The sequence below is a fragment of the Lytechinus pictus genome, chromosome 19 (genome assembly GCF_037042905.1).
Source record: "Lytechinus pictus isolate F3 Inbred chromosome 19, Lp3.0, whole genome shotgun sequence".
Classification (NCBI taxonomy): domain Eukaryota; kingdom Metazoa; phylum Echinodermata; class Echinoidea; order Temnopleuroida; family Toxopneustidae; genus Lytechinus; species Lytechinus pictus.
In genome coordinates, this window is record NC_087263.1 from 14,624,504 (window position 1) to 14,640,384 (window position 15,881).

General features: G+C 39.6%; 1 protein-coding gene across 1 annotated transcript in view; it reads right to left on the reverse strand.

The window, feature by feature from the left end:
- Positions 1 to 15,881, reverse strand: part of LOC129283387 (uncharacterized) — a 163,236-nt gene that overhangs the window by 91,254 nt on the left and 56,101 nt on the right. The window contains exons 42-52 of the mRNA XM_064113673.1: positions 14,781 to 15,053; positions 13,609 to 13,869; positions 12,134 to 12,403; positions 10,540 to 10,791; positions 9,473 to 9,760; positions 7,688 to 7,954; positions 5,789 to 6,058; positions 3,938 to 4,207; positions 2,660 to 2,950; positions 1,797 to 2,057; positions 733 to 1,023 (exon numbers count right to left, since the gene is read on the reverse strand). Of these exons, the coding sequence (XP_063969743.1) occupies positions 733 to 1,023; positions 1,797 to 2,057; positions 2,660 to 2,950; positions 3,938 to 4,207; positions 5,789 to 6,058; positions 7,688 to 7,954; positions 9,473 to 9,760; positions 10,540 to 10,791; positions 12,134 to 12,403; positions 13,609 to 13,869; positions 14,781 to 15,053 (2,994 nt within the window). The remainder of the gene's footprint in view (positions 1 to 732; positions 1,024 to 1,796; positions 2,058 to 2,659; positions 2,951 to 3,937; positions 4,208 to 5,788; positions 6,059 to 7,687; positions 7,955 to 9,472; positions 9,761 to 10,539; positions 10,792 to 12,133; positions 12,404 to 13,608; positions 13,870 to 14,780; positions 15,054 to 15,881) is intronic.

The following is a 15,881-nucleotide window of genomic DNA, read 5'->3' on the forward strand; positions in this document are numbered from 1 at the left end:
TGAAGTTTGGTGTTGGTGCTAGTGTCAAAGCATTCTTCAGATTGGATGATTTCAACTTTGGCGTTGATGGTGGTGTCAAAACATGATAAAGATTTCAAGTTTGGTGTTGATGCTGGTGTCAAAGCATGATTCAGATTGGATGATTTCAAGTTTTGTGTTGACCTTCCCTGGCTCCAACAACGAATACAAATGATCTAAATCCCATTACTAATTAGTCAACACCTTGTTGATGTGTCCTTGGACCAGTTTCGTTTCAAGTTTGGCACAGTGACTTGGTACATGTAATTGGCCCAATGCCATTACAAAAAAGGTCTGGAGACCACTTGATGAGTGAGTATGGGCCTGTACGTTTTAATGACTATATTCATACATATAATTTTCCAAATTATAAAATGTTAGAAATTAATAATTTCACTCAAAATAACCATTCTACTATCTACTGTACATGTAAGTGAGTTATAGGCAAAACTAGAAATTCCTACACTTATTTTAAGAATTGTACTAACAAATATAAATAATAATATATATATATATAAATATACTTTTATTACAAATCCTATTAGTTGGCTACTGGCTCTTTGCACACAAAATTTTTTCACTGCGATTACATTATCGTAGTATGAGGTCTGAAAGCCCACCCCCCCCCCCTCCCCTGGAAAAACCTGGCCTGAAATAGTTCAGTTAAAGAAGGTTAAACAGCACTTCAGAAAAGGGCCAGTGACTTTAACTTGCCTGTTGTGAATTCTTCTTCCAACGGAGCGCTGCTCTTCTGGAGGCTGTCGCTTCCAACGACAGTCCAGATGCTGACCGTGTAAGGTGTGTCTGGCCTCAGAGAATCAAACATGAAAGAAGGCTGGCTGCCTTCTTCAATCTGGTCCCTTCCCAAAGTGGCTTGCTGCACCCCGTTCATGCCGTTTAGTTCCAGACTGAACGATTCGTATTCACCCACGGGAGGAGACCACTCGACCGTGAGGCTGGAAGTCGTTACCTCTGCTGCCACCAGAACGGTGGGTGCATTTGGATCTGCAGAAAACCATACTAAAACTTAACCCATTGCCTACTGAAACTAGGTGATCCTTGAACAAACATATGGGAATTAAGTAGTCAACAGGTGTACCTATGATATAATAGACCGGGTAGTTCCTGAACAAAGCATATGAAAATTACAGGATTCAGTGGTCAGCAAGTTAACACACTGCCTACTGAAACTGGGTGATCCTTAAATAAATCCCATGGGAATTACAGGTTTCAGTTGTCAACAGAACAATCTATTGCCTACTGGAACTGGGCGGTCTCTGTACAAAGCCAATATGAATCACAACATTCAGTAATCAACCATTAACCCATTACATACAAGGATTGGGTGGTCCTTGAAGAAAGCATATGGGAATTACAGGATTCAGAAATCAAGAGTTTAACCTACAGTATGGCCGCTAGATCGAATTGCATAAGAGATTGGGATTAAGACATTCTTATATATAAAAAAAAAGCGTAAGCTTTTATAATCATCCAAATTATATGATTGAACCTGCGGCTGGTCTGCACTTCAAAATTCTGATCACTCCAATCTGATTTCCACCTTTTTCGTTTGTCCCTCTCTTTCTCTTTCCGATGTATGCATGTATCATTTCAAGTACCCAATGATTCATTTGTTCACTTTCAAAGGGTTGGTGAAAAGATGTAAAGAGTCTTTCCATTCAACTGCGGACAGATAGCTCTTGTAATATAAAACTTGCTTTAATTTACATTATCTTTCTACAGAATGTGTGTCCAAGCAAAGAGCACAGCACACATACCTGTATAGACAGCATCCGTCGCGTACGGTTCACTCGTGCCGGCGTCTCTGATTCCAACAATGTATCTCTGTCCCGGGACCAGGTTGGAAAAGGTATATTCGAATTCTCCATTTATTGGAACGTTCCCTGGCTGCAGGCCGTTGGGGTTAGGGTCAAAGGTCAATTGGTAGCTACCAAAGACCTCGGGACACGAACCCCACTGAACGGTGATCTCAGTAAACATGGTTCCTATTACTTGAATTGAGCATTCAGGGAGGGCGGCTGAAAAAAGAAAACACACATTTATTTTTTCAATTATTTTGTTTTAGAAAGTAACCAATACTACTTCTAATAGTATGCAACATTTATATTGTGCTTCATTAAGTTTTTTCTGAGTGCTGTATCACTATGACCCCAGTAGTTTGTAGTAGGGCTATTAAACATGCACATGTTATTCAAATCGTGACCTCATTGATGGATACATGCTAGTGCGCGTCCCGTGTGCATGATTTGACAAATGCAGTGATGCGTTATAGTGCGGACAAATGAAATTTAAGTGCGACTCTAAGTTAGACTTGAATCTTTGCAAAACAACTCCAGGGACCTGTAGCACAAAGCTTAGTTTGATCGTAGGGCTGATTACTACGATTGATTGTATTGATGATTGTACACGATCAATTGTACAAATCAGCTCCATGATTAATCGTTAGTCTTTTTGAAACCCATTCCAGAGCCAAAGAACCCAAAGGTTAATTTTACGCTTAATTTTCATGATCGATTTTACATTGTAATCAATGCAATCAATCGCCAAAAATATTCGATGATTGCTTGGCTTTGTGTTACGGGCCCCTGGTGTTTGTTAAAGAAGGTGGGACTACTCTTACTGGTTGTAGGGCTAACGGATGCTTCTGTACTGGTCGTCTGGTCCTGACCTATACCACTACTGGTGTAGACTGTCACCTGGTACGATGTATCGGGGAGCAGCCCGTCGATGACAGAAACTGTGTCACCACTGTTAGGAATGCGATTGGCAAACCTGACCATAGTAGGGTTGTCGGAGGGAGCGTAGGTGACGACGTAGTCATTGAAAACACCTTGAGTGACTTCCTGCCAGGTGACGGTAATGGATTGGGACGTCACTGCAGTCACAACGAGGCCAGTAACAGGGCTTGGTCCTGGGAAGGGCGGAGAAATAAATAATAATCTTCAGAAATAGTGTCTTAATCTTGAACAAACCTAAAAGATCTGGCGCCCGTTTCATAAAGGATTTGCAACTGTTGTAACTTTGCCATTATGGCAAGTACCATGCTAACTTTGATTTTGATCGGCTGCTGAGCCTTGTTGCCATGCTAATTGCCATAATGGCAAAGTTACAACAGTTGCAACTCTTTATTAAACAGGCCCCAGATCCTTGCAATGTTTTCATGCTCTTTACAAATTTTTCTTCTCAAATGGTGCACCATAAGCACTACTATTCTGTTCACGTAGAATGTTGACTTGGGTTGACTGATTGAAGAATTTTACTAAATATTTCCATTCTTGCAGTCCAGAGACTGGATTGCAATGGTTAAAATGTATTAACATGATAAAAGTCAATGATGCAGGAGTCACATGTTCAGGTAATTATACGTAAATGAAAAAGCGGCATACTTACCTAATTGAATTAAATTGAACTTTGTGATATTTAAAAGAGAAAATATATCAGAATTGGTTATAAAAATCTCAAAATTATTGAGTGCGACTATAAGTTATACTTAAATCTTTGTGAAACACCCCCAGAACTGTGTTCTGCAATTTTAGCCAGAATCACAAAGAACAAAAGATGATTAAATTATATGGCGGAGTTCAAAGCCCACAATGTCACACAACATCTTTTGCACATCATCAGTCTAATTTGTGCCACTCTTCACCCAAGACGGCACAAGGGGCCTGTTGCAGAAAGAGTTGCATTCAAACGCAAGCCAAAAAATCAATCGCAAGTCCCAAATGCGCGCTGTTGATTGGTTGAAAATCAAGTTGCACATGATTTTTAGAGTTGCGATTGATTGCAACTCTTTCTGCAGTGGGCCCCACTACATGTATGTCACGCAACATCTTTCGCACATCATCAGTCTAATTTGTGCCATTCTTCACCTGAGAGGGCGCCATGTACAGTAACTTACTAGTTCTCTGATGCACCATCCTCGTCACAGTGGGGTCAGAGCCACGTAAGATATTACTGAGGGTGTATCTCACACCAGGTATTAGGCCCATGAAGGTGTATGTCCTCGGATCCTCGATGGGTACCTCGCTTTCTACCACTACCCCTAAGCCCTGTGTAACAGCTCGGAGACCATAGCTTTCAAACACGATGCTCACTACTTCGCTCCACTCGACGGAGATCGAAGACAAATCGTAATCAGTCACATTCAGTTCGCCTTCCAAACCCTCGTCTATTCGATAAGGATGATAATTAACCAAAACACATGATTCACAACATTGAGATCAATAGTAAGAATTAAAAACACAAGGTCTATATGTAATACATACAAACAGTTCCATATGTAATACATCAAAGTACATTATATATCATCGTGTCGGCGCAGGAACGCCTTTAGCACCACACTAAAGCGTACATCACCGGTGCAGAAACGCCCGTACGCAATGCCCTTATGCACCCTACAAAGTGCATTTCTGCTTGCATGCAATGCCCGAAAGTGTGGTGCTAAGGGCTTTCCTGCACCGACACGATGATATATATATCATGTAACTGAGGACATTAGGACTATCTTGAAGGTGGCAAGTGAATGTCATTTTCATATGGTATTGTGTTTCTTAGAATTTAATGTGCTGTGATTATACATCTTTTTGTATTTTCCTTTTTGTCTTTACAACCCAACGATGAAATTGTGAGCAAAATACGAAATGTTGCGTTTTGAAGCTTAGGGATCGCATGTTCCCACTGACTGTAACTGCATGTGGATTACAATGCACATAAATTGTGGGCTTTTGAAAGGGCAGTCACATCTCTCATGCCATTTCAATAGGAAGTGTATACATATATAAAATAGAAATATGACAACTTGTGGATTTTTAATGAGGCAGTCACATTTGACAAATTGTTATATATTGAAGCCTAGGAACTGTATACATGTATAATAGTTTAAATTCAAATTTTAACAAGGCAGTTGTATTTGACATATCATTACATAATGAAAATGAGGAACGGTATACATGCACATTACAAATTCAAATTTTAACAAGGCAGTCGCATACATGTATGAACCTTAGGAACTGCATGACCTCTTGATGCCCAATGTTATATAATCTTTATGGTTTAATGTCTTGTGATTCTTTTGATTTCTAATTCATGTTCATTTCAGTTTGTAATTCTAGACAGGATGTACATATTTATTTAAATCAATTGATCTATCTATATGGTTCCATGACAATTGCTCCGGCGACAATTGCTCCGCTCTAAATTCCACACACTAATCGAATGAACAAAGTCAACACTGGATTTAATAATAATTCGCTTTTATATAGTGCTGAATACATCGGAATGACGTGTCTAAGCGCTTTACAGATGTATTATTTAACACTATACCCTACCCGAAACCTAACATAAAACCCTATTGCAACCCTAACCCTACATCTTAGACGAAATTAAGCCCAAAGCACTTGTCACAGGAGCAAATGTCCTGTCACCATCTATAATGTGGTACCTCCCGTAGGAACTCCGCAGGACAGCTTTTGCTGGTTAACGCCAAGCTGGTACATAACCAATTACCTATGAAAAATGTCACGTCTAGGTTAATCATTCATAGCGGCTGACCTAATAGATGACAGATATCACTCTCTGGCCTTTTTTTTCAAAGTGGAGACAATGGCAGAGTTGGAATTCGAACTCACAACCTTGCGATTGTGAGTTCAATGCTCTAACCGCTGGACCACATGACCCGATCTATTGAAGATTCAAATTTTAACCAAGCATTTTCATTTGACGTACCTTTTCTACATTCCGTTCCACTTACCGATAGTGATGAAACGAGAGACGGCCTCACTCCTGAGAGGGTGTGTCCCTTCACGTTCGATTACGGAATGCATGGAGATGGTGTACTCCACATCTGATTGGTCGAGAGTCAAAACGGTCTGGGTCACACTTCGCTCCAGAATTCGTGTTTGGTTGAAGGGGGTCCAGCAGAGTTCGTAGTAATCAACATAAGAGTCTGCCAGAGGCCACCCTACCACAACCTCTTGACCTTCGACAGACAGGAAGGACAAGCTGGCAGGGGCATACGGTGCTGTAGAGATGTACATAAAAGTCTCAGGTCATTCTAAATTGATTCAGTAAAAATGTCACTGTTTCCAAGTGGACATGTAGGTTGTTGTTCACAAAGCTGTCTGTACAAGTTATGCCTGACTTTATGAAAGACTGTTTGCTGGCCGATTCTTACGCTAAATTAGATATCCCATTGTTTGTGCGTAAATTTCAGTATGAGTTAATCACTGTGACCCTATAAATCAAGTACTGAATTAAAAACATTGACTTGTATTCTTAAGTTGGGTTTAATTAAAAGCTGATTTAAAGTTGTGATTTAAGTATGGAAAGCCCATAGTGGCATAAATCTATAACGGTAGAATTTCAATGAATCAGCTAATTTTTCTCTCAAATCATTCTTAACTGTTTTGGAAGGATAAATGAGATAGCTTTCTTCATCGTTCGAAAGTTAGGAAAGGGCACAGTAACCAAAAGAAATATACATTGCAAGAATAATGTTGAAATTTTCGGCTTCCCATAAATTTGGCACAGAGTTAGACCATGGTCACAATACAGGCCACTGCCTTCAGATGCTTGTTAAATAACACTGACGAGGTTCATTCTCTAAAGATGAAAATTAAAATGCAGCTCATGGGATTCAAAGTGTCTGCCACCCAATATTGTGTCAGCGTTCATGGGTACCAATGAGCATATTGTTTCCTCAGCCTATCTGGGGCCTGTTGCAGAAAGAGTTGCGTTTAAACGCAAGTAAAAAAAATCAATCGCAAGTCCCAAATGCGTGCTGTTGATTGGTTGAGAATCAAGATACGCAAGATTTTTAGAGTTACGATTGATTGCAACTCTTTCTGCAACGGGCCCCAGGAATTTCTAGCAGCTTATGATAATTTCCTGAGAAAATTTGTTGCAGAAATGCTGTACATGTAAGTGTGAGAAATTATCTATAATTCAAATTAAGGGCCTTACAGTATGTCTCTTGTGAACTTGTATATAAGGTATCATCTACAAAAAAAAATAATGCAACGATGGAACAAATAATTATGTTTCAATGGCAGATCTGGGCCCCGTCTTACAAAGAGTTGCACTTGATTCGATCAATCGCAACTATGGAAAGCCAGTAACGTCAACATCCAAAATACATGTTTGTTTAAAATATTTTCTAGAAATGACGTATATTCATACATGTACATTCACCGTTTTCTTGACAATTCAGTATGCTTCTCTTTGTTTTCAAAGGACATTGAGCAAATGTCCAAAAGAAAAAATAATTATGACATTAATGGCTTTCCATATACATGAGATTGATCAGATTAATCGTAACTCTTTATCAGACGGAGCCCAGGGCCCCGTCTTACAAAGAGTTACGATTGATCCAATCAATCGCAACTATGGAAAGTCAGCAAAGTCAACATATAAAATGCACGTTTGCTCAAAAAAATTCCAGATATGAATGTATATCCATAAATTCATTGATTTCTTGACAATTTGGTGTGTTCTTGTTTATTTACAAAGGACATTTTGCAAATTTCCGGTAGAAAAAATTATGACATTGATGGATTTCCATATACATTAGATTGATCGGATCAATCGCAATTCTTTGTAAGACGGGCCCCAGTTCTTCTTTGAAAGAGAGCACCATCAATCAACAACAAACCTGTAGACGTGTCTAGAGAGCTGAGGGATGTCACTTCTTCTCCTTCGGCGAAAAGTTCTACATTGTATGATGTGCCAGCGATGAGGCCATCGAAGGACACTCTACGTTCTGCATTGCTGGGATATTCCTCGGTTCTGACCTGGACACTCCCAAGGGTCAGGAAGAGAAGATAGTTGTTGAAGGTCTGATCGGTGACTGCACCCCAGACTACTTCCAAGGAGGTGGGGCTTCGGTCGTTCACATATAACTGGCCAGGCATCATTGGCTCTGAAATTTATCAAGTATAAAACAGCAATTACCAAAGGCTATTGCAAGTTATCACCTGAGAACTCAATCAGGGCCCCACAACACAAAGGTTAGCTATTAATCGCTAAATGAAATGACCAATCAAAATCATCGTTGCATGCGCATTTTGCTCAATGGACTGACCAGGAACCATTCAACATTGTTTCTTCAAATTAGCGATCAATCGCTAACCTTGTGTCACTGGGCCCATGACCCCGTTGCATAAAAGTTACTATAATGATTATAGTAGCTTTGTCATCCAATGGTAGCTTCCATATTAACAAAACTAATTAGCCAATCAGAATCAAGCACTTCAGGGAAGTTCCCATTGGATGGCAAAGTCACCATATTAATAGTAACTTTTATGCAACAGGGCCCAGTTTTACTCACTGGGCCTGAAAAGTAGCCAGTACAATATAAAGCCCCATATGTACTGTACAAGACAATACAAAGTCTGAAAGGTCTGAAATGGGATGCTGTCGGGACCTGAAAATCAGGCAAATAACGGAAGACTAGCATCTCTGAATTATAATCTACATGTACATGGACCTTCACCCTCACCTTTTAAGCCCCCCCCCCCCTTGACAGTATTCACAACATACCTGCAGCCGTCCCCTGAATTTTTACTTTCAAGTCTTGCACAATTTATAAGACCAAATTCATGACGCTCAGGTAAGAAGTTTAGAAATTGTGCAACATGTCAGACTGAAAACATGCTCAAAAACATGATTTCATTTACAAAGTCAATACAACATGTGCTTTCAGCTAAGTGATTATTTTTACTCTCACTGACAGCAGTCATTTAATTTGATGCTATCTATGGTTGAAATATTGTCAAAGACAAATTTTTTTGAAAAAACAATTTGAACAAAAAAAAAAAAATATGTAAGAAATTAAAAAATGATTATAAATAACAAATTCAATTTTGGTACCAGAATTTTCTTTTCACCAAAGATTAGCCGTCTACGACCTTTATTTAGGGAATTACAGCAAAAAAATATAATTTCATGAATAAATTAGCAAAATTGATTCATATAAAATAGATTATATGAATTTAGTGTACATGTAATCGCATACATTACGCCATTCTCTACTTTCCTGCAAACTATCGTCACGGTTGTGCGATCCATGGCAGAGATCTTGGACGGGGGGAGGGGGGGGGGTGGGTCTTTTGCTAGGAATTTATTTGCATAATAGCCCAGGTAAGGTAGGATTAATAGCAGTACATTACAAACATCAATATTGCATGCTGTGCCAAACTCTGATGAACTCCCAATTGGCTTAGAGACTTTTTCACCAATTATTAGTTCTCAGCCAATCAGATGTAAAGATTTCAGTAGCTTATAACAGTTGTTGGTGAAAATCACCAACTACATGTACGATTAACGATTCCAAGAACTGTATCCCGAATATCAACAACAGCATCAACATCAAACCTGACACCACTGGAAGGGCAATAGACAGATATATGAATTCGCTTGAGTGTTTCATCAAATTTACCTAAAGAGAAATCCTGGGTTACAACATCGCTCTCGGTTTCCCCGGCAACCGCGGCGACCTCGACATCGTACGTTCCACCGGGGACCAAGTCAGTGACAAACACCTCTGGGCAGGCCTCCCTTGGGATTTCAAAGCTTGCCATGCCGTCAGGGCCGACCCCAAGGGCAGATTGCCTGGCTGCCACGTCGACCCGGTAGTAGTCCAACACGCCAGCAGTGGCAGGGGTGATCCGTATTAGGATGGTTGTTGGAGAGACGATGGAAATCTTGACGGTTGGTGTGAGCGGGGCTGTAACAGAGAGAGAGAAAACGGTGATGCAGTTCACAAATTTGCAATCTTTAACGGCAGAATGAAGACAAATTATGAATCAATAATTCCAATTTACCATTGATTGGAAATCGATGGTCAAATAAAAATTATTGACCTAGTCTTTGGTAGAATAAATGACTTCATATTCTGACAGTGTATCGAGGTTGAGTGACACCGTCAAAGATGAGAATGCATGACTTGTTTTATTTTTTTATGTCCAAACAATTGCAGATAGTTTAGATCATTACAAACATCCCGGTGACTCATTGTGGAATTTGAGAAAGATAGTCACACACACCGTGCATCAGAAATTCGTGCAAGGCGATCAGCGATACTTGACTACCCAATGTCCAATCAGTGATACTTTGTTAATCTTACGTCCAAGTTTCATGAACTAGATCTAAGTACTTTTGAATTTATGATGACATTTCAAAACTTCACCTTGGTTAATATTTCCATAATGATTCCCCCAACATGGTCAAAATGACCTTTGACCTTGGTTATATGACCTGAAACTACATGTAATGCAATATGCTCAGTGATATTTGAACACCCTTATTACGTCTAAGTTTCAAGAAATAGGTCCAGATACTTTTTAAGTCATTATGATGAAAATGTTGACGACGCTGTACCTGCCGTCTGAAAAGCAGTACCTATAAATGAAGTCTCGCTCTACTATACAGTTGAGACAAATATATCAGGACAATCAAAGAATTGAAAAGGAAGCGCTACATACGCTTACCTTCATGTTATCTTACCCAAAACATACGTTGCTCTGACTAGTCTTTGTATATCAGACCCAGGGCTTCCGGAGTAGAGTGCAAAGTTGTAGATCTGACCTGGCGTTAGCTCACTGAGGAGGACAGTGTCCTCTGGAGTAGATATTGGTGATCGTCGCAAACCATCAGACGGTACATATTCAAGGTCGTAGTTAGGAGAGTTTGGTGCATTAGGCCATGACACATCAAGTCCAGATGAATCTACTGGGCTGAACACAAGGAGCTCCATCGCTGTAAAGAAGCACAGAGAAGATTGTTTCTATGGTTAGATTTAAAGGTAAAAGAAAATAGTTGCAGCAAACAATTATTTCATGGAAAAAGTCTTTTAAATCAAGGCTCGTTGTCACCAAATTAACATAGATCTGTATCTGGTACATTAAAGTATACTTCTCTTTGTGAAATCATGAAATCTTGGCTCAAAAACGATAATTCTGATGATCACTAACACAGAACAGCATATGTGGGACAGTGTATTAATATTGCTTGGAATAATACCTGACATTTGATAGAATACCGTGCGTACATGTATTTTGCTCATTTCTCAGCAATAACACATTATCTTCTGGAGTCAATTGGCACACATTTTTTACTTATAAATACAAACACTTGGGTTGTATTTTTTTGGATTAATTTTGTTCAAACTCATTTTGAGATCGTTACCACAACTGGTAATCATCTTTAAGATTGCTATAAACGTTGGAAACACCAACTAACATGGTGAGTTTACCAACAGGTATAGAAGGACAATTATTGAAAGGCTCCGTGAAATTTGCATCGGCAGCAAATGCTCTGATTGGAACTGCACACATTACGTCAAACATAAACCAGAGCTTCTTATCTTATCTTATCTAACATGTACCTCACCTTTTATCCTAATTAATCCCTACATAATTCTTAACTAAAAACCTTATCACAACTCAAACCCTCAACTTATATCTGCAGAGAAATTAGCGGGATTTTTGTCATAGGAGCAAATTTAATGTTACAGTGTACCTGTTGAAAACTTACTGCTTTATAGGAAACGATTCAAGGAACAACAAGATGCCTTAAGAGATATCTTCACAAACACATTTACTACAAATCAAATCTTAAACAAAAATATCACCCAGGTCGGGAGTTCAAACTCCGACCGCGTCAGACCAAAGGACGTTAAAAGATGGAAGTTGCTGCTACCCTAGCTGTTTGGCCCTCAACAATACAAGGGATAGAGCTACGTCAATCTAGCGCTGCACGTGGCTGCCAGTTCCACGATTAGTTGAGTAATTTTCGGAGGATTTCTGTTTCGAACAATAAAATATGGATTTTTGATTTTTTTTTTCCTTATGTTTTTATAAAGCAGAAAATAAGAAAAATGCCTTCCAGAGTGAGATTCCTGCAAAAAGTCTTTGCCCCACCTTTCTCACAGCCCCCATTGTTTTTACCTATGATAAAATGTGAAAATAATTGAGGAAAAGAATCTTGTGGAAAAGACACTAATACAAATATTGTCGAGATGCCTAAGACCGCCTTCCTGATAAAACAAATTTTTATATTAACTTCAACATTGTCTTCATTTTAAACAACATGACCCCACCTGTTGAGGTTGTTCTTTCACTAACAGCGCTGAGCGTTGTTCCTGTCACTGCATAGACCTGTATCCTGTACAAAGTCCCTGGAGCAAGGTAGTTCTTCGAGAACATGAGGTCCGCCCCCCTTTCGACGTCATCCAGGAAAACAGGATCCGAGGTAAAGGGATAGAGGTAGACGGTGTAGCGATCAAAGTTCCCTGCGGCACTTTCCCATGAGAATGTGATGCTAGTCTGCGTGGTGTCCTCAATTTGAATGGCACCTGGAGTCTGAGGAACTGCAGAGAGACAACAATCACGACTATGTAACTATTTGTATTTGGGGTGTTCCCCAGGGATGTCTCGTACCTCCATCATTATTTATGTTTTATTTCAATTTTGTTTACTCATAAACTGTTTTCTTTCATTCTATTATATTCATATCAAAACATCAAACAGTAACAAATAATACATGATACAAATGTTGATGTTTGGCAAGTTGACTGCAAAAAGCGATACCCAACACTAGATCCCCTATAAAACAAAAACATTATTTTTTATGATATTGATCAGCAATATTGCCCTTTAACATGTACTTCTAGCACAACGATTTTCTGTATATCTATTGTTAATACATGTATCTACCCAATTATGTGAATCCAGATGCAGATACAGATTTCAACAAGATTCCCTATTGTCAAAACCAATATAGCATTGCCACACATTCGTATTACATGTATAAGTTGTCCAGAAGGTATATTTATATAAAATTGAGTAGCCTTGAGGGGAACATCAAATACGTCGCCAGAACAGAATCATACTGGCCCGAGTCTTTGACGAGGGCAATATGGTTCTTTTAAGGGCAACCTATTTCATGTTTCCCGAAAGAAGAGCCAGTCAATATCATTATTTTTACCTAAGGCTGTACAATGTGTAATTCAAGCTATTATTTGGAACAAATGAAATGCCTATTTGCTTTTCGCTCCTTCTGATTTTTGGTTATTCACAAACTTAGCGAAGTAACCCTTGCTAAGCAATTGTGACGTAAATTGTTACGGCGCAGTCGCGCATCATCCATGGCACGCACGTACACTTAACGCATAGAAATCTTGCGCTTGGTTTTGTGTATGCACTGGCTGCGCCGCACATTATCTACAATGCACTGGTTCATGAACTGGTTCCAGCCCTTACTTTAATCCACCTCTATGTTCAGCCAGATTTCTCAAATATTGAAATTAGCAATCAAAATTGGCTCCTACTGCGCAAGCGCATAAGCAGAAATATGGCCAATATTGCCCTCTGTTTTTGTACAGGATTCCTATGGGTAAAGCCCGGGGAGGGCAACATGACAAATGTTTACCTCGTTGGTCTCGCATTGAAAGTAGCAAGCAAAGAATGATATTTATTTATCTGCTAAAATGCCTTGTATAAGTAATAATATTGATTATTGATCTGTGTGCAAATGTTTGACAAAGCTAATCCATCCCTTTATTGATAAACTTACTTGTCGTCACTGCCAATTCCTGGGGAGCTTCTACTGAGCCAACGATGCTTAGACTGATAACGTAGTTTGTGCCTGAAGCCAAGTTCTCGAAGGTATAGGTAGTGGCGGATTGTGGGAGGTCAGCTGGAGGTGACGCTCCTCCAGCTGTCCTGATCATCAGACGGTACCCGGTGGCAGAGGGAAGGGTAGATACTGCCCATGTGATGGAGATGCTGTTGATTGTCCGATTTGAAAGAATTGGAACACCCTCTGGCGCTCGACCTAGCACGTAAAAATGCAACGATCAACAGATTGGTAAATTGAAATCTGTAATTCCAATAAGCTTTGATTGTCATCTTAAGAAGTTAAAGGATTGTCACTTTAGGGGGCTGGGTCTTATTTAATCATCAAACTTACTCTTTTAAGATGTAACAAAATGAGAGTATATATCTAATATCTGTATAAAACCTAAAAGAAATGAACTTCCATTTAAATCCTGCGGCCCGTTCCATGAAGACTTACATGTACCACTGTTGTAAATTTGCTATTGTAAATATCAGACAAACTTTGATTTTGATTGGATGCATAGCCCTGTTACCATGGTAGTTTCCATAGCGGTAGAGTTACATCAGTAGTTAGTCTTTATGGAACATGCCCCTAATCTACAATACCCAGAACTGCCAACCTTAATTGGGAAAAAAATCCTATATTTTAATCTTATTTTCAAGCCTAAAATCCTATTTTCCCTTAAAACCTAAAAAAAACATACAAAAATAATTCTTACAAGTTTAAAAAATCTTATTTCTAGGGGAAAAAATCCTATCTGGGGCCGATCTTACAAAGAGTTGCGATTGATCTGATCGATCTCAACTATGGAGAGCCAGCAAAGTCAACATATAAAATACATGTTTGTTCAAAAAAAATTCTAGATATGAATGTATATCCATAAATTAATTGATTTCTAGACAATTTGGTGTGTTCTCCTTTGTTTACAAAGGACATTTTACAAATTTCCTGTATAAAAATTATGACACTGATGGATTTCCATTCCATAGAGTAACGATTGATTGGATCAATGGTAACTCTTTGTAAGATGGGGCCCTGGTGTCACTCTCCCCATAAATCCTACTAAAACAAAATAATCTCCTTCTAATTTGCAGCTCTGAATGCATCTAACAAAGGACACAGGTTACCTGTTGTTCCCGATGTCTCATCGGCCTCACTGTTGATTGTCCCACGGACTGAAACAACCGACACAGCGTATGACGTCTCCGGCAACAGGTCTGGGAGAGTCACAGAGGGTTCGTCACTAGCAGGCACCGACACAGAGATCGGATCATCCGTTCCAACCTGGGAGTATGTCAGACGGAAGGAGTCATAAAACCCAACGGATGGTGGGGTCCAGGATATGTCCAGCTCAAAGGCAGTCGTTCTGGAAATGGCTACGTCCGTCGGTGGATTTGGTACTGATGGTAGGAGAAGAAATATCATCTATTCTAATTTTGTCATCTGTCAAAAAATTGAACCTGGGGCATCTAAACCTTTTAAATTAAGTTATGAGGTGCCATGGATTAGTTAACAAGTCTCTGGATTTTGAATCAAGAAATCCATGCTTCAGATTCACCAAGAGTTTTAGGAAGATATGAAGCTACATTGGCCATTCTAACAGGTGTAAGTGGCTAACAGGAGGACGAATCCTCCTGTATGCTGTGACCACTGCAAAAGGTAGCCAAGCTGAGCCATGTTACTATTAAGCATCTTGAGCACCATAATAGAAAAAGGAGTTGTGTTTATACAGAATTAAATATATCAAACACAAGTCCCAAACTCCCCTCCCTTATTATTGTTTGAAAAATAAAGCAACTCATTTTGCAATGGGCCTGGGTGGAGTATGGCAAATGCAAACAAACGCTTTGCAAAAAAATGAGAATTAAAAACCAGCTCACTTGGCTAAACTGTATACTGTTGGGTAGATGGACCAGAGGGCGGAGCTGATTGCATAGTCTTCAGGGACCAGCTGAAAACACCTGTATACTGTTGGAAAGGAGGACCTGAGGGGCCAGGTGATTGCATCATCTCTAGGGACCAGCTGAATACACTCACCTGTATACTGTTGGTAGGTGGACCAGAGGGCCCAAGTGGTTTTATAGTCTTTAAGGACCAGCTGAATACACTCACCTGTATACTGTTGGTAGGTGGACCAGAGGGCCCAAGTGGTTTTATAGTCTTTAAGGACCAGCTGAATACACTCACCTGTATACTGTTGGTAGGTGGACCAGAGGGCCCAAGTGGTT